The sequence below is a fragment of the Kogia breviceps genome, chromosome X (assembly GCF_026419965.1).
Source record: "Kogia breviceps isolate mKogBre1 chromosome X, mKogBre1 haplotype 1, whole genome shotgun sequence".
Classification (NCBI taxonomy): Eukaryota; Metazoa; Chordata; class Mammalia; order Artiodactyla; family Physeteridae; genus Kogia; species Kogia breviceps.
Genome location: NC_081330.1, coordinates 18,317,195 through 18,336,540, shown reverse-complemented (window position 1 = coordinate 18,336,540; position 19,346 = coordinate 18,317,195). Strand labels below are relative to the sequence as shown.

Genomic DNA, 19,346 nt, shown 5'->3' with positions numbered 1-19,346 from the left:
TTAATTGTTTTGGGTTGTTCTTGTAGGTCTTTTCCTTCTCTTGTGTTTCTTGCCAAGAGAAGTTCCTTTAGGATTTGTTGTAGAGCTGGTTTGGTGGTGCTGAACTCTCTCAGCTTTTGCTTGTCTGTAAAGGTTTTAATTTCTCCATCAAATCTGAATGAGATCCTTGCTGGGTAGAGTAATCTTGGTTGTAGGTTTTTTTCCTTCATCACTTTAAATATGTCCTGCCACTCCCTTCTGGCTTGTAGAGTTTCTGCTGAAAGATCAGATGTTAATCTTATGGGGATTCCCTTGTGTGTTATTTGTTGTTTTTCCCTTGCTGCTCTTAATATGTTTTCTTTGTATTTAATTTTTGACAGTTTGATTATTATGTGTCTTGGCGTGTTTCTCTTTGGGTTTATCCTGTATGGAACTCTCTGTGCTTCCTGGACTTGATTGACTATTTCCTTTCCTATATTAGGGAAGTTTTCAACTATAATCTCTTCAAATATTTTCTCAGTCCCTTTCTTTTTCTCTTCTTCTTCTGGGACCCCTATAATTCGAATGTTGGTGCGTTTAATGTTGTCCCAGAGGTCTCTGAGACTGTCCTCAGTTCTTTTCATTCTTTTTTCTTTCTTCTGCTCTGCAGTAGTTATTTCCACTATTTTATCTTCCAGGTCACTTATCCGTCCTTCTGCCTCAGTTATTCTGCTATTGATCCCATCTAGAGTATTTTTAATTTCATTTATTGTGTTGCTCATCGTTGCTTGCTTCCTCTTTATTTCTTCTAGGTCCCTGTTAACTGTTTCTTGCAAATTGTCTATTCTATTTCCAAGATTTTGCATCATCTTCACCATCATTATTCTAAATTCTCTTTCAGGTAGATTGGCTATTACCTCTTCATCTGTTAGGTCTGGTGTGTTTTTATCTTGCTCCTTCATCTGTTGTGTGTTTTTCTGTCTTCTCATTTCGCTTATCTTACTGTGTTTGAGGTCTCCTTTTTGCACGCTGCAGGTTCGTAGTTCCTGTTGTTTTTGGTGGCTGTCCCCAGTGGCTAAGGTTGGTTCAGTGGGTTGAGTAGATTCCCTGGTTGGGGGGACTAGTGCCTCTGTTCTGGTGGATGAGGCTGGATGTTGTCCGTCTGGTGGGCAGGTCCTCGTCTGGTGGTGTGTTTGGGGATGTTGGTAACCTTATTATGATTTTAGGCAGTCTCTCTGCTAATGGATGGGGCTGTAGACCTGTCTTGCTCTTTGTTGGGGATAGGGTGTCCAGCACTGTTCTTTGCTGGTCCTTGAGTGAAGCTGGGTCTTGGTGTTGAGATGGAGGTCTCTGGGAGATTTTCGCCGTCTGATATTACGTGGAGCTCGGAGGTCTCTTGTGGACTAGTGTCTTGAGGTTGGTTCTCCCACCTCAGGGACACCGCCCTGGTGCCTGGCTGGGGCGCCAAGAACCTTTAATCCACACGGCTCAAAATAAAAGGTAGAATAAATAGAGAGGAAAGAAAAGGAAGGAAGGAGGGAGGGAGGGAAGGAAGGAAGAAAGGAAGGAAGAAATGAAGGAAGGAAGCAAGAAAGCAAGGACGGAAGGTGCAGAGGAAGAAAGGGAGGAAGGAAGAGAGGAAGGGAGGAAAGAAGGGGGAAGGAAGGAAGAAAGGAGGGAAGGAGGAAAGAAAGGAAGAAAGAAAGGGAGAAGACAGAGTAGTATAAAGTATAGTTATTAAAATAAAAAATAATTATTAAGAAGAAAAATTTCCTTTTAAAAAACAAAAAAAACAAAAAACAAAAAAAACCCAAAAAAACAAACAAACAAACAAAAAACAGAAAAATGGGTCGGTCTAACCCTAGGACAAATGGTGCAAGCAAAGCTATACAGACAAAATCTCACACAGCAGCACACACATACACACCCACAAAAAGAAAAAAAAGGGGAAAATAATAGTATATCTTGCTCCCAAAGTCCACCTCCTCAACTTGGGATGATTCGTTGTCTATTCAGGTTTTCAACAGATGCAGGGCACTTCAAGTTGATTGTGGAGCTTTAATCCGCCGCTTCTGAGGCTGTTGGGAGAGATCTCCCCATCTCCTCTCTGTTCGCACAGCTCCTGGGGTTCAGCTTTGGACTTGGTCCCGCCTCTGCGTGTAGGTTGTCCGAGGGCGACTGCCCTTCGCTCAGACAGGACGATGTTAAAGGAGCAGTTGATTCGGGGGCTCCAGCTCACTCAGGCTGGGGGGAGGGAGTGGCACGGGGGCGGGGCGAGTCCGCGACGTCAGAGGCCGACGTGACGCTGCACAGGCCCAAGGCGCGCCGTGCGTTCTCCCGGGGAAGCTGTCCCTGGATCCCGGGACCCCGGCAGTGGCGGACTGCACGGGCTCCCGGGAGGGCTGGTGTGGAGAGTGACCTGTGCTCACACACAGGCCTCTTGGTGGTGGCAGCAGCAACCTTAGCGTCCGACACCCGTCTCTACTGTCCGTGCCGACAGCCGCGGCTCGCGCCCGTTTCTGGAGCTCCTCTACGCGGTGCTCTTAATCCCCTCACCTCACACCCGAGGAAGCAAAGAGGCAAGAAAAAGTCTCTTGTCTCTTCGGCAGCTCCGCGCCCGGTTCTAGGGCTCCTTTAAGCGGCGCACTTAATCCCCTCTCCTCGCGCCCAGGCAGCAAAGAGGGAGGAAAAGGTCTCTTGCCTCTTCGGCAGCTCCAGACTTCTCCCGAACTCCCTCCCGGCCAGCCGTGGCGCACTAGCCCCCTTCAAGCTGTCTTCACTCTGCCAACTCCAAGCCCTTTCCCCGGGATCCGACTGAAGCCCGAGCCTCAGCTCCCGGCCCCGCCCGCCCCGGCGGGCGAGCAGACAAGCCTCTCGGGCTGGTGAGCGCCGGTCGGCACCGATCCTCTGCGGGAATCTCTCCGCTTTGCCCTCCGCACCCCTGTGGCTGAGCTGTCCTCCGCGGCTCCGGAGCTTCCCCCTCCGGCGCCCGCAGTCTCCGCCCGCGAAGGGGCCTCTAGTGTGTGGGAGTCTTTCCTCCTTCTCGGCTCCCTCCCACTGGCGTAGGTCCCGTCCCTATTCTTTTGTCCCTGTTTATTCTTTTTTCTTTTGCCCTACCCAGATATGTGGGGAGTTTCTTGCCTTTTTGGAGGTCCGAGGTCCTCTGCCAGCGTTCGGTGGGTGCTCTACAGGAGAAGCTCCACGTGTAGATGTATTTCTGATGTCTCTGTGAGGAGGAAGGAGATCTCCGCGTCTTACTCTTCCGCCATCTTTAAGCCGTCTCTGTTGATTTTTTTAATAGAAATTTTTCTTCTTAATAATTATTTTTTATTTTAATAACTATACTTTATCCTACTTTATTTTGTCTTCTCCCTTTCTTTCTTCCTTTCTTCCCTCCTTCCCTCCTTTCTTCCTTCCTTCCTCCCTTCTTTCCTCCCTTCCTTCTTCCTTTCCTTCCTCTCTTCCTTCCTCCCTTTCTTCCTCTCCTCCTTCCTTCCTCCCTTCTTTCCTTCCTTCCTTCCTTCCTTCTTTCCTTTCGTCCTTCCTTCCTTCCTTCCTTCCTTCCTTCCTTCCTTCCTTCCTTCCTTTTCTTTCCTTTCTATTGTTTCTCCCTTTTATTTTGAGCCGTGTGGATTAAAGGCTCTTGGCGCTCCAGCCACACATCAGGGCTGTGTCTCTGAGGTGGGAGAACCAACCTCAGGACACTGGTCCACAAGAGACCTCCCAGCTCCACGCAATGTCAAACGGTGAAAATCTCCCAGAGATCTCCATCTCAACACCAAGACCCAGCTTCACTCAAGGACCAGCAACGAACAGTGCTGGACACCCTATCCCCAACAAAGACCAAGACAGGTCTACAGCCCCATCCATTAGCAGAGAGGCTGCCTAAAATCATAATAAGGCTACCAACATCCCCAAACACACCACCAGACGTGGACCTGCCCACCAGAAAGACAAGATCCAGCCTCATCCACCAGAACACAGGCAGTAGTCCCCCCAACCAGGAAACCTACTCAACACACTGAACCAACATTAGCCACTGGGGGCAGCCACCAAAACCAGCGGGAACTACGAACCTGCAGCCTGCAAAAAGGAGATTCCAAACATAGTAAGAAAAGCAAAATGAGAAGACAGAAAAACACACAGCAGATGAAGGAGCAAGATAAAACACACCAGACCTAACAAATGAAGAGGTAATAGGCAGTCTACCTGAAAAAGAGTTCAGAATAATGATAGTAAAGATGACTGAAAATCTTGGAAATAGAATAGACAAATTGCAAGAAACAGTAAACAAGGACACAGAAGAAATAAAGAGGAAGCAAGCAACGATGAACAACACAATAAATGAAATGAAAAATACTCTAGATGGGATCAATAGCAGAATGACTGAGGCAGAAGGACGGATAAGTGACCTGGAAGATAAAATTGTGGAAATAACGACTGCAGAGCAGAATAAAGAAAAAAGAATGAAAAGAACTGAGGACCGTCTCAGAGACCTCTGGGACAACATTAAATGCACCAACATTCAAATTATGGGGGTCCCAGAAGAAGAAGAGAAAAAGAAAGGGACTGAGAAAATCTTTGAAGATATTATAGTTGAAAACTTCCCTAATATAGGAAAGGAAATAGTCAATCAAGTCCAGGAAGCACAGAGAGTCCCATACAGGATAAACCCAAGGATAAACACGCCAAGACACATAATAATCAAACTGTCAAAAATTAAATACAAAGAAAACATATTAAAAGCAGCAAGGGAAAAACAACAAATAACACACATGGGAATCCCCAGAAGGTTAACATCTGATCTTTCAGCAGAAACTCTACAAGCCAGAAGGGAGCGGCAGGACATACTTAAAGTGATGAAGGAAAAAAATCTTACAACCAAGATTACTCTAACCAGCAAGGATCTCATTCAGATTTGATGGAGAAATTAAAACCTTTACAGACAAGCAAAAGCTGAGAGAGTTCAGCACCACCAAACCAGCTTTACAACAAATGCTAAAGGAACTTCTCTAGGCAAGAAACACAAGAGAAGGAAAAGACGTACAAGAACAACCCGAAACATTTAAGTAAATGGTAGTAGGAACATACATATCAATAATTACCTTAAATGTAAATGGATTAAATGCTCCCACCAAAAGACACAGACTGGCTGAATGGATACAAAAACAAGACCCATATATATGCTGTCTACAAGAGACCCACTTCAGACCTAGGGACACATACAGACTGAAAGTGAGGGGATGGAAAAAGATATTCCATGCAAATGCAAATCCAAAGAAAGCTGGAGTAGCAATTCTCATATCAGACAAAACAGACTTTAAAATAAAAACTATTACAAGAGACAAAGAAGGACACTACATAATGATCAAGGGATCAATCCAAGAAGATATAACAATTGTAAATATTTATGCACCCAACATAGGAGCACCTCAATACATAAGGCAAATACTAACAGCCATAAAAGGGGAAATCGACAGTAACACAATCATAGTAGGGGACTTTAACACCCCACTTTCACCAATGGACAGATCATTCAAAATGAACATAAATAAGGAAACACAAGCTTTAAATGATACATTACACAAGATGGACTTAATTAATATTTATAGGACATTCCATCCAAAAACAACAGAATACACATTTTTCTCAAGTGCTCATGGAATATTCTCCAGGATAGATCATATCTTGGGTCAAAAATCAACACTTGGCAAAATTTAAGAAAATTGAAATCATATCAAGTATCTTTTCCGACCACAACACTATGAGACTAGATATCAATTACAGGAAATGATCCGTGAAAAACACAAACAAATGGAGGCTAAACAATACACTACTTAATAACGAAGTGATCACTGAAGAAATCAAAGAGGAAATCAAAAAATACTTAGAAACAAATGGCAATGGAGACTCGACGACCCAAAACCCATGGGATACAGCAAAAGCAGTTCTAAGAGGGAAGTATATAGCAATACAATCATACTTTAAGAAACAGGAAACATCTCGAATAAACAACCTAACTTTGCACCTAAAGCAATTAGAGAAAGAAGAACAAAAAACGCCCCAAATTTAGCAGAAGGAAAGAAATCATAAAGATCAGATCAGAAATAAATGAAAAAGAAATGAAGGAAACGATAGCAAAGATCAATAAAACTAAAAGCTGGTTCTTTGAGAAGATAAATAAAATTGATAAACCATTAGCCAGACTCATCAAGAAAAAAAGGGAGAAGACTCAAATCAATAGAATTAGAAATGAAAAAGGAGATGTAACAAGTGACACTGCAGAAATACAAAAGATTATTAGAGATTACTACAAGCAACTGTATGACAATAAAATGAACAACCTGGAAGAAATGGACAAATTCTTAGAAATGAACAAGCTGCGAAGACTGAACCAGGAAGAAATAGAAAATATGAACAGACCAATCACAAGCACTGAAACTGAAACTGTGATTAAAATCTTCCAACAAACAAAAGCCCAGGACCAGATGGCTTCACAGGCGAATTCTATCAAACATTTAGAGAAGAGCTAACACCTATCCTTCTCAAACTCTTCCAAAAGATAGCAGAGGAAGGAACACTCCCAAACTCATTCTATGAGGCCACCATTACCCTCATACCAAAACCAAAGATGTCACAAAGAAAGACAAGTACAGGCCAATATCACTGATGAACATCGATGCAAAACTTCTCAACAAAGTACTAGCAAACAGAATCCAACAGCACATTAAAAGGATCATACACCATGATCAAGTGGGGTTTATTCCAGGAATGCAAGGATTCTTCAATATATGCAAATCAATCAACGTGATACACCATATCAACAAATTGAAGGAGAAAAACCATATGATCATCTCAATCGATGCAGAGAAAGCTTTTGACAAAATTCAACACCGATTTATGATAAAAACCCTACAGAAAGTAGGCCTAGAGGGAACTTTCCTCAACATAATAAAGGCCGTATATTACAAACCCACAGCCAGCATCATTCTCAATGGTGAAAAACTGAAAACAATTCCACTAAGATGAGGAACAAGACAAGGTTGCCCACTCTCACCACTTTTATTCAACATAGTTTTGGAAGTTCTTGCCACAGCAATTAGAGAAAAAACAGAAATAAAGGGAATCCAAATAGGAAAAGAAGAAGTAAAGCTGTCACTGTTTGCAGATGACATGATACTATACATAGAGAATCCTAAGGATGCTACCAGAAAACTACTAGAGCTAATCAATGAATTTGGTAAAGTAGCAGGGTACAAAATTCATGCACAGAAATCTCTGGCATTCTTATACACTAATGATGAAAAATCTGAGAGGGAAATTAAGAAAACACTCCCATTTACCACTGCAACAAAAAGAATAAAATATCTAGGAATAAACCTACCTAAGGAGACAAAAGACTTGTATGCAGAAAACTATAAGACACTGGTGAAAGAAATTAAAGATGATACAAATAGGTGGAGAAATATACCATGTTCTTGGATTGGAAGAATCAACATTGTGAAAATGACTCTACTACCCAAAGCAAACTACAGATTCAATGCAATCCCTATCAAATTACCACTGGCATTTTTTACAGAACTAGAATAAAAAATTTCACAATTTGTATGGAAACACAAAAGACCCCAAATGGCCAAAGCAATCTTGAGAACGAAAAATGGAGCTGGAGGAATCAGGCTCCCTGACTTCAGACTATTCTACAAGGCCACAGTAATCAAGACAGTATGGTACTGGCACAAAAACAGAAATAAAGATCAATGGAACAGGATAGAAAGCCCAGAGATAAACCCACACACATATGGTCACCGTATCTTTGATAAAGGAGGGAAGGATATACAGTGGAAAAAGACAGCCTCTTCAATAAGTGGTGCTGGGAAATCTGGACAGCTACATTTAAAAGTATGAAATGAGAACACTCCCTAACACCACACACAAAAATAAACTCAAAATAGGTTATAGACCTAAATGTAAGGCCAGACACTATCAAACTCTTAGAGGAAAACATAGGCAGAACACTCTATGATATAAATCACAGCAAGATCCTTTTTGACCCATCTCCTAGAGAAATGGAAATGAAAACAAAAATAAACAAATGGGACCTAATGAAACTTAAAAGGTTTTGCACAGCAAAGGTTACCATAAACAAGATGAAAAGACAACCCTCAGAATGGGAGAAAATATTTGCAAATGAAGCAACTGACAAAGGATTAATATCCAAAATTTATAAGCAACTCAGGTAGCTCAATAACAAAAAAACAAACAACCCAATCCAAAAATGGGCAGAAGAACTAAATAGACATTTCTCCAAAGAAGATATACAGATACAGATAACTTGAGTGAGTTACTTAATGCTTTTTAGCTATAGTATTCTCATCTGTAAAATGGGAGCAACAATAGTGCCTATATCACAGAGTTCTTAGGAGGATTATGAGGTAACTGATTTGGCATTTATCACATAGAAAGGACTCAATAAATGTCCATTTAAATGAAAAGTCATAGTTCAGTTGCCTTTTGGGTGGGATCTTCTGTCTTCCATAAATTAATTGAAAGATTCCAAAAGTTAGTGACCATAGATTTCTTCCTTGTTATCCCTCTCCACCCCCTGCATCTGGTATAGGACTCTGTATACAACGTGTTCATTAATTTAATGACCAGATCAAGCATAATACAAAGCCACAGATAAAGAATTGGCTATGGAAAACGGAGTGGGTCTTAGGGGACAGAAACTAATATAAATTTGAGAGACCAGATTTACCAGAAAGGGAAAAAAAAATCAGAAACCTTGGACCCTGAAGGTTAATAGAGAGGGCGGCATCTTGGCTTATGCAGAAACAGTGTAATGTAATAGAAAGGGAGTTTCAGAGTCAGGCAGTCCTGAATTGAAATCTAGTTTCCACTGCATTCAAGCTATATGACCTTGGACAAATCTCCAAATCACTCAGGGCCTCAGTTTCCTCATCCGTAAAATTAAAATAATAATATTTGACTTTCAGAGTTGTGGAGAGGATTCAAGGTCTAACGTATTTAAAATTCCTAGAATAATGCTTGAGACATGGTTGGTGGCCAAAAATACAACACCTACCTCTTCTTCCCTTCTCTGTCTTTCCTTTATTGCATTGCACATCATGGAAATCTGGGTATGGGGAGGGGGAAGAATTGTGAGGTCTTCTTAAGAACATTCCCAAATGTTTCCTTCGTATCTTTGTTCCTCAGACTGTAGATCATGGGGTTGAGCATGGGGATGACCACTGTGTAAAATACAGAGACCAGCCTTTCCCTGCCTAGTAAGTACTCAGAGGTTGGGCACAAGTAAATGAATACCGTGGTTCCATAGTACAAACTGACATCAGTCAGGTGGAATGCACAAGTGGAGAATGTCTTGTGTTTGCCCTGGGCTGAGGGGATTCTGATAATAGCCATGAAGACACATGTGTAGGAGACCAGGACTACTGTCAGGGACACAGACACATTAAAACCACCAGAAACAAACAGGAGAACCTGAAGGACCTGTGTGTCAGAGCAGGAGAGTTTTCAAAGGGGAGAAATATCACAGAAGTAATGAGTGATGACATGGGACTTACAGAAGGTCAGATGAAAGGTTGTGCTAGTGAGGAGCACTGTGTTCATTAGGCCCACTGCATAGCTGGCAGCCACTAGCTGCAAATAGAACCTTGATGATATGGTAGAGCAGAGGGCTGCAGATGGCCACATAGTGGTCATAGGCCATGGTGGCCAAGAGGAAGAACTCAGTGACAGCAAAGATCACACAGCAGCTTGTCTGGACCACACAACCAGAGAAGGAGATGGTTTGGCAACCAGAGAAAAACCCCATCAGCATTTTGGGGACGGTGATGGAAGAATAACAGAAATCAATGAAGGACAGGTTGCTGAAGAAGAAATACATGGGAGTGTGGAGTCGGGAGCTCACCACAATGAGAACAAGGAGGCCCAGGTTTCCAACTACTGTGACTGCATAGATGAGGAAGAAGAGGGCGAGGAGGATGGGCTGAAGCTGAAGCTCATTGGTGAAGCCCACAAGGAAGAATTCGCTCAACTCACTGGCATTGCCTGCTCCCATTGGGCCACTGCAGGTCTGCGGGAGGGAGGGATATGCATGACAATAGGGAGACGTGTACAGCTCAAGTCCTTAAACAGAGACCTGTAGGATCTGGTCCTGGCTACCTAGGGCATGACACACCCAGTTGTGTGTGTCAACTGTGACAAATACTTCATCCTGGCTCACTTATTTCTTGCTACCCTCCAGCCTATTGTATACAAGGTTTAAAGGTATAAGGATGGAATTTGAAGTCAGAAGAATGGTTCTTAATCTCAAATTTTGCCACTTCTTTTCTCTGTGACCTTGGGGGAGTGTCTTAACCTCTCTGAGTCTTCTTTGTAAACAGGGATAAAATACCAATCTTGTAAGGACTAAAGGTGATGGTAGGTGTATGTAAAATATCTAGCAAGGCATGGGAGGAAAGCAGGTACTCAGTGAATCCTAATTTTCCTCCTCCTTCTACATACTTCTTCCCAGCACCGAACCTGTCCTCAGCTAAAGTTTAGCCTGAATATAAAGTCGAGGACACAAATCTTAGACATGGGAGGGACTCTACAAACTTACTAGTTCTTTCATTATCAGTTGTGTGTTTGAGGGACAGCAGGGGATGAGTGGAGGAGGAATATAATATAAAACAATAAAATACAGAGGTAAGAGGGCAAGCTCCAGGGTCAATTATAGGGGGGTTAGAATCCAATACTATGGCTTACTAGCTGTGTGACCTTAGACAAGCTAGTTAACCTATCTGAGCTTCAGTTTCCTCATCTTTAATAGGAGAGTACCAAAATGTTCCTACTTCATTAATTTACTGTGAAGATGAAATAATTCATGTAAAGCCCTTAGCACAGTGTCTGGTACACACTAGGCATGTGGTAGCTTTTATAATGTTTGGGAATCTCCTAGTTTATCTGTTCAAACCACACAGAGGCCCCTTTTAGATTCTGCCTTTTGCCTCTTTAAGAATCCTTCCCTAACTTAGCTCCTGTTACCACTCATCGTGTTTGTGATTCTCCAGTGTGTTGAGGCAGTAAAAAGGGTGAGAACTGCTACTCTAATCTAATACTGTTTTCAAGAGGGAGGAATCCAGAAATCAGGACATCAAAAAGGGGAGTAATTTGCCCAAAGTTGGCCCGGGATTTGATGGAAGTGCCAGAACTCGGACCCAGGTGTCCTGTCTACAGTATTCCTTCCATTTGGAGTAGATAACAGCCTCTGAGCTCCCCTCTTTCAGAAACACGGAATCCATATCCCTATCAGAACACAGGGAGCGGCTTAGAAATCACAATGTAGAATTCTGCTTAGGGTCATTTCTATCCTTTCTCTTAGTCAGGAAGATTGACAATGCCTGACCGTACTTTATTTTAATATTGTTTTTCCTGTTAAGAGCTGAGACAGTGAAGGACAAATTATAGCATTGCACAGAGAATTTATATCATTGGATTTAGAGTCAGAATATCTGGGTTTGAGTTCTGATTCCATACTATTTTTTGCTCTATAGAATTTGGTAAGTCCTTTCTGGGTCATAGTATCTTCACCTGTAAAATGGGCATAATAACCCTCGCTCTTCTGTACTCACAAGATCACTGCAAAGATCCAAGGAGAGTCTCCAGGAAAATGTTTTGTAAAGATAAATATAGTCAGGGCATATATTCAGAAAGCATGCACTGGGATAGCCATGTCAACTTTTAGAAAGTTCTATGACGACTGCTAAGTTGCTGCTCTTGAGCCTCCTCCTCCCTGGGTGCTTCCCTGACACCTGCCAGCACACCTTGGCTTTCACAACACTGGCCTCCATGTTCTTGTGGGCTACAAGGGAGACCCTGGAAGAGAAAAATAGATTATCCTCCAGCAACCTGTACGCTAATGCTTGTTGCCCTTCTGCCCCTCCAAAGTGGTGGCTGCCTGCTTTTGGCTGTTGTTCCATTAAAGTCACGTTTATGGCCATCTTTGGGAACTGAAATTTCCACAGTACATAGTACTCGTTGTTAAAATGTTAAATACTATCCTGAATATAGTAATAAATACCATTAATAAAGTACCTAGTAAGTGCCACACATTATGCTGGGTGATTGACATAGATCATTTTACTTAATCTTCTTAACCACCTTAGCAAGTAACTACTATTACTAGCATTTCCACCTTACAAACCAGGCAACCGAGGCTTGGAGAATTTCAGTGCCTTGCTTAAGATCTCATAGCTGTTAAGTGGCAGAATCTACATTCAAATATAGTTCTGCAGTATTCTAATGCTATTGTTGTATCCATGTTGTCTTTTCTAAATATAGAGTCATACAATTAGAGATTGTTCGTTTTTTCCCAAGGGGTTTACAAATCCATCCTTTCTCTGTTATCATGCTAACCTTGGAAATAATCAAGATGGTTTCTCTTAATTTTATAGATGATGAGTTGAAGCCACAAAAAGTTATGCAGTTTGTTCTTGGACATGCATGCCTTCGTTCACTCAACTAATATTCATTGGATACCACTACGGATATTCTCATGGACTTTACAATCTAAAGGAAGAGATGGCCAACCAACTAACAAACAAAGACATAAGTAATATTTGAAAAATAAAATTATAAAGAAAACCAAACAAGCTAACGGAATAGAGAGAACTCAGAGTTTGGAAAGGCAACATTAGGTAGAGTGGAAGGTAAAACCTGCCTGAGGAGTTGATATTAGGAGCTAGAATCTGAATGGAGAGAAGCTAGCCATACAAAGTCCAGAGTACACCCAGATGCTTAGTGACATTGTCAGGAATAGAACCGAGGTCTCCTAAATTCTACCCAGAGCTGCCGTCTCCAGGTGGAAGAAAGTTGACTAGGGATGACTGAATATGTGGGACATTCAAAGTTTAATCTGCAAGCACCCCTGTCCTTTATCACCCACCTGTATTCTTTGAATGTCTCTAGAAGTCACAAATATCCACCAGCCACTTTTCTGTTTCTGTACTCATTGAAAATGCTTCAGCTCAGCATCAGTGGTTGGGCTTTCTCCAGATGTTCCCTTGGCAAGCGCAGATAAGTTTGTGTGCCCACAACAGTAAAGCCTCTGGAACTAAGCTCCAAGTTATACTTCCCTCCCCACTTCCCCCTCCAGGCTTGGCCTTTTCTGTGTAGTTGTCAGAATCATTAATATAGCAAAGTTTCTGTCTTTGTGACTGGTCTCCTGAGATGCTGAGGAAAGTAAGCTCAAGGACTGAGCAGCTGTGACGTCCAAGATGGCTGAAGCAGTAAGCAGAGCCATCCCCAGCGGGGTGTTTTCACTGACTCATACTGAGAGTTGGGGGACCTGTAGTCACCACTGAGATGTTTTAGGAAGAGTTGGAAGAATCAACTTGACTATGAGATATATTGTGTTATAAACTTTTTATCTAAAATACATTCTTAGTCATATTAAAAAGTCTTACCCACAATTAAAATACCAGTTGTTTCCCCAAACATATGGATTCTAGGAATTAAGGATAAATGACCCATACAGAAGATGGTAGTAAGAATATATTTCTCATTTTATGATCTGTCATATTACCTTGTTTACTCAACCTTTTACTCTGATTATAAACTATAAATTACTTTAAGCATTAAAGAATTATTTAATTAGTTTTTATGTGGTCAGTAAAGTCTCTGAGTACCACTCAGTGTTCTAATAAAATACACTTGTACCTGAGATATATGTGGCAGCCAGCTGCCTTGTACCATACTGTTTCATTTTTTATCAGACTGGATTTGGTTCTATGCATTTGTTTTATTTTTTCTATTCAATAAATGTTTATTAAATATCTGTCATATGATTTTCATTGTGTTAGGACCTGGGAATACAAAATCAATAGTAAGTTAATAATATCCCCCGCATACACTCCATTCCCACTCCCCAATACATGCACACGTGTGGATGTGCTCACACACATACACACATGGTCTCTCATTTGGAAGGCGAAAGCAGCTTCAGTCTCCTTTGGTGCTGGCTCATCAGCAGCTTTTATAGAAAATACCAAGTTGTGATGCATTTTAAGGGCTAAAGCTATTGATTTTAAAGCAAGAAAAGTGTTTAAAAAGTAGACTTTATAGACATGTCTCTTGTGGGCTGATTCATTTAATTCTGTTGCTTGGCTGTGCAGATTTTGTAGCCATTTAAAGGAGAAACTATTTTTTTCTTCAAGTTAAATTGTGGTACATTAGGTGATATTTGAACCAGTTTATGAGCTTCTGTTATGGTATGATGGGCTGACTCACGTATTGAAGAACGCTGCCCCCAAATTTAATTATCTTGGGGGCATTACACCGCACAGGGTAAAATGAGCCATTTTGTTCATCACGACTGCAGCCTTTGCTGAAATGGAGGTTATGGGATAACAACTTAAAGGCTAAGTCATTAATGCTCAGGGACGAACGAAGTAATGTGCCAGCAGACCAAATTGGAGCCTGAATGTTTTCACGTAGAGACCTGTATCTCTTTCCCATGTTGTGATATATTAACGGGGATGTCTATATCCATTGTCACTGCCTGTAGACATTTGAATACTGTAGATGCAATACCTTCTGGGCACTCAGCCCTGCACACTAACTACTTCTCAAGCTCCAAATATCTCTCAATGGCTAGAAGCAAAATTCTGATGGTGCCATAAAATGCCTCATTTATAAGGATTTCTGACAATGGCATCAGTGTAGTCCCTGATTTTTTTCTCGTAGGTGTTTATTAGTGAGCATTGCACCATCCCTAACTATTTGATAGGAGCAATGGAGTAAATTAGTTCTCCAAATTGTGAAGGCTGTGGATTTATGCCTCGCTGAAAGCATTTCCTTCCTTGCAATGCCGAAGTGAGTGACCTTTCTGACATTTCTCCATCTGTGCCATGCATTTCTGGAGGACATGAGGGATAGCCTTGATGATACCCAAATGTGTTTCCCCTCTTGGTATTTTAAAAATATTTTACACAATTTTAAAATGTTACTTTCCATTTACAGTTATTGCAAAATATTGGCTATATTCCCCATGTTGTACAATACATCCTTGAGCCTGTCTTACACCCAATAGTTTGTGCCTCCCACTCCCCCACCCCTATGTTGCCCCTCTCTCTCCCGCCCCCACTGGTAACCACTAGTTTGTTCTATATCTGTGAGTCTGATTCTTTTTTGTTATATTCACTAGCTTGTTGTAATTTTTAGATTCCACATATAAGTGATATCATACAGTAGTTGTCTTTCCCTGTCTGACTTATTTCACTTAGCATAATGCTCTCCACCCCCATCCATGTTGCTGCAAATGGCAAAATTTCATTCTTTTTATGGCTGAGTAGTATTCCACTGCATATATAAACCATACCTTCTTTATCCATTCATCTACTGATGGACACTTAGATTTCTTCCATATCTTGGCAATTGTAAATAATGCTGCTATGAACATTGGGGTGCACGTACCTTTTTGAATTAGCGTGTGTTTTGGGGTTTTTTTGGATATATACCCAAGAGGGTGATTGCTGGGTCATATGGTAATTCTATTTTTAGCTTTTTGAGAAACATCCATACTGTTTTCCATGGTGGCTGCACCGATTAACATTCCCACCAACAGTGTATGAAGGTTCCCTTTTCTCTACATCCTTGCCAACATTTGTTATTTTTGGTCTTTGAAAATAGCCATTCTGACAGGTGTGAGGTGATAGCTCATTGTGATCTTGATTTGCATTTCCCTGATGATTAGGGATGTTGAGTATCTTTTCATGTTCCTGTTGGCCATCTGCATTTCCTCTGTGGAAAATTGTCTATTCAGTTCTTTTGCCCATTTGTTAATCAGGTTGTTTGTTTTTTTGATGTTGAGTTGTATGAGCGGTTTGTATATGTTGGATATTAATCCCTTATCAGTCATATCATTTGGAAGTATTTTATCCCATTCAGTAGGTTGTCTTTTTACTTTCTCAATGGTTTCCTTTGCTGTGCAGAAACTATTAAGTTTAATTAGTTTCATTTGTTTATTTTTGCTTTTATTTCCTTTACTTCAGGAGACGGATCCAAAAAAGATATTGCTGTGATTTATGTTAAAAAGTGTTCTGCTTATGTTTTCCTCTAGGAGATTTATAGTATCTGGTCTTACATTTATGTCTTTAATCCATTTTGAGTTTATTTTTGTGTATGGTGTTAGAGAATGTTCTAATTTCATTCCTTTAAATGTAGCTGTCCAGTTTTCCCAGCACCACTTATTGAAGAAGCTGTCTTTTCTCTACTGTGTATTCTTGCCTCCTTTGTCATAGATTAATTGACCATAAGTGTGTGGGTTTCTTTATGGGCTCTCTATTCTGTCCCATTGATCTATGTATCTATTTTTGTGCCAGTACCATACTGTTTTGATTCTCATAGCTTTGTAGTACAGTGTGAAGTCAGGGAGCATGATTCCTCCAGCTCTGTTCTTTCTCAAGATTGTTTTGGCTATGTAGGGTCTTTTGTGTTCCCATACAAATTTTAAAATTATTTGTTCTAGTTTTTGGCCATGCAGTGTGGCATGCAGGATCTTAGTTCCCTGACCAGGGATTCAACTCATGCTTCCTGCATTGGGAGTGTGGGGTCTTAACCACTGGACCACCAGGGGAGTCTTATTTGTGTCTTCCTTAATTTCTTTCATCAGTGTCTTATAGTTTTTGGAGTACAGGTCTTTTGCCTCCTTAGGTAGGTTTATTCCTAGGTATTTTATTCTTTTTGATGTGATGGTAAATGGGATTGTTTCTTAATTTCTCTTCCTGATACACTGTTGTTAGTGTATAGAAATGTAACAGATTTCTGTATATTAATTTTATATCATGCAACTTTACTGAATTCATTGGTGCACTCTAGTAGCTTTCTGGTGGCATCTTTAGAATTTTCTATGTGTAGTATCATGTCATCTGCAAACAGTTAATTGTATTTCTAAATTCAAGCAATGGACAATTAGAAGTAAAAATTATGAAAATATATGTATATCATTTTAAATGGGTCCAAAAAAGAAATTGCCAAGTATTAATATTACAAACTTGTATAGGATTTGTATGCTGAAAACTATAAAATTCTGATGAAAGATTTCAAGGAAGATATAAATGGTAAGACATACCATGAGCATGGATTGGAGGAGTCAATGTAATAAAGATGTCCGTTCTCCCCAAAGTAATCTATAAATTTAATGTAATAGCAATGAAAATCACAGCAGAATTTTATGGTTATTGTTACTATAGACAATAGGAATTTCTATATTCTAAATTTTATATAAAAGGAAAAAGAAAATAAAATAGTTAAAACAATTTTGAGAAAAAGAACAAAGTTGAAGGACTCACACTAACAGGTTTTAAGACTTTGAATAAATCTACAGTAATGAATGCAGTATGCATTGTCAAAGGAATAGACCCTTGGATCAATGGATCAGAATAGATATTTGAGAAATAGACAGATGCAAATGTGGCCATTTGGTCTTTGACAAAGGTATAAAAGCAATTCATTGGAGGAATTGTAGTCTTTTCATCAAATGGAACAAACAGCCATTCATATGGAGAAAAATAAAAACAAAAATGAACTCTGACCTCAACTTCACACCTGATACAAAAATTAACTCCAAATGGTGCATAGATATAAATATAAAATGTAAAGCTTTAAAGCTTATGGAAAACATAGGAGAAAACTTATATAATCTGAGTTTAAGCAAAAGTTCTTAGAAAGGAAATGAAAACCATGATATATAAAAGAAAAAAATAAATAAGTTCTTTGTTAAAATTAAGAACCTTTTCTCTGTCAAAGGTGCTGCCATGAAGGTGAAAAGACAAAGACTGGGAGAAAATATTTGCAATTCATACATCCGACAAAGGACTTGTATCCAGGATATATAAATAACTCTGAAAACTCAACAGTAAAAAAACAATCCAATTAAAAAATGGGCAAAGGGCATAAACAGACATTTCACTGAAGAGAATATACAGATAGAAAATAAGCACAGGAGAAGATATTTAACATCATTTGTCATTAGGCAGATGCAAATTAAAAACAAGATAACACTATACACCTATTAGAATGTCTTTTGGAATATTAGTCTGGTGAGAATGTGGAGCAACTGGAATTCTTATACGTTGTTCTTGGGAATGCAAAATGGTACAGCCACTCTAGAAAACTTATTGGAAGTTTCTTATCATGTTAAAAATGCACCTACCATATGACCAAGCAATTGTACTCTTGGCAATTTTTCTTAGAGAAACGAATACTTATACTCAGATAAAAATTTATATAGAATTGTTTATAACAGCTTTGTTCATAATAGTGAAAAACTGGAAACATTCTAAACATCCTTCAGTGGATGAATGGTAAAACAAATTGTGGTACAGCCATACAATGGACTATTAACTACTCAGCAAAACAAACAAAAAACATTTCTGCCCTGGAAGTTCTCCCTGGAAGCTCTTACAGTTTCAGACAAATGCATTTGGATGTAAATGGTTTACAGCCAACAGAATAAAGGCATTTGACTACATTACTAACTAAAGGGAGTCCAAGATGATTATGATTACCATGTTGTGGATTAGACCTTCTAGTGGTGGAATGAAAGGACTTGGGAAATAGAGAAACATGAGCCAGAGATAAAGTCATTGGATATTTATGGAGTGCCTTCTGAGCTCATGCAGTGCACTATCCTAGCAATTGGGACTGGTGAACTTAAAATTTATTGTACAACAAGGAAATATGTAGGTGATTGCAGGAGAAAATTAGGTACCAGTCATGCAGGGGTTATAGATTAAATGCATTCATAACAAGTTGAATGTAAAGTGAATAGCCTACCATATAGAAAATCGTATTTTCTCACTGACTTCCATTATGACTGGAGAGATGTAATATTTTTATTTTGCTTCAGCTAAAATAAACATCACATTTCAGGTTCCAAATGGTTCATTCAAAAAGCATGCTGCCTTTGTTGCTATATGTGAGCTTTAAGTCTTTCACAATCTCTGAAGTCCAAATGGTCAATCAAGCCACTTAAAATTTCAAGATCTTTTAAAGCACCCTATGAATGATATACCACCAAGCAAATCCCCATTTAATGGACATACTCCCTGATATCAGGTTAGAAATATGTAGTGCAAGGAGCAGAAACTTGGGAAACAAACATAAAAAGGTTACAATCCCAGCACTACCACACCATCTGTGTTGACCTTGGGATATAACCTATCTGAACCTCAATTTCCTACATAAGGGACTTTGTTTCCATGGGATCATAATATGGGAACCAGCTACGCTACTGAAGTAGATAGTACAAGTCTGTACCTATATGAGTCATGTAGAAATTTCTGAGACTCATCAGAGACAAGAAAACAAGCCCTTATTTGCACATT

At 40.0% G+C, this 19,346-nt stretch overlaps 1 protein-coding gene and 1 long non-coding RNA gene across 2 annotated transcripts in view; both read right to left on the bottom strand.

The window, feature by feature from the left end:
• Positions 1-19,346, bottom strand: part of LOC136793460 (uncharacterized) — a 274,292-nt gene that overhangs the window by 69,444 nt on the left and 185,502 nt on the right. The gene's annotated exons all lie outside the window — the stretch shown is intronic.
• On the bottom strand, positions 9,082-14,475 carry LOC131748019 (olfactory receptor 5J3-like). The gene is made up of 4 exons (XM_059050130.1): positions 14,248-14,475; positions 11,784-11,969; positions 9,629-10,051; positions 9,082-9,465 (listed from the first exon to the last, which is right to left on the bottom strand). Exons 1-4 carry the CDS (start codon positions 14,473-14,475, stop codon positions 9,082-9,084), a joined length of 1,221 nt encoding a protein of 406 aa, XP_058906113.1.

Bases quoted from the DNA above. Each gene is read 5' to 3' on its own strand.
- LOC131748019 (XM_059050130.1), bottom strand. From the start codon at position 14,475: ATGGGAAAGAGATACAGGTCTCTACGTGAAAACATTCAGGCTCCAATT. The intron at 11,970-14,247 runs GTGAGTCAGCCC...TGGAAATTTCAG, and splicing joins GGGGCAGCGTTCTTCAATAC to TTCCCAAAGATGGCCATAAA. The intron at 10,052-11,783 runs GTGTGCTGGCAG...TCCCTCCCGCAG, and splicing joins CCAGTGTTGTGAAAGCCAAG to ACCTGCAGTGGCCCAATGGG.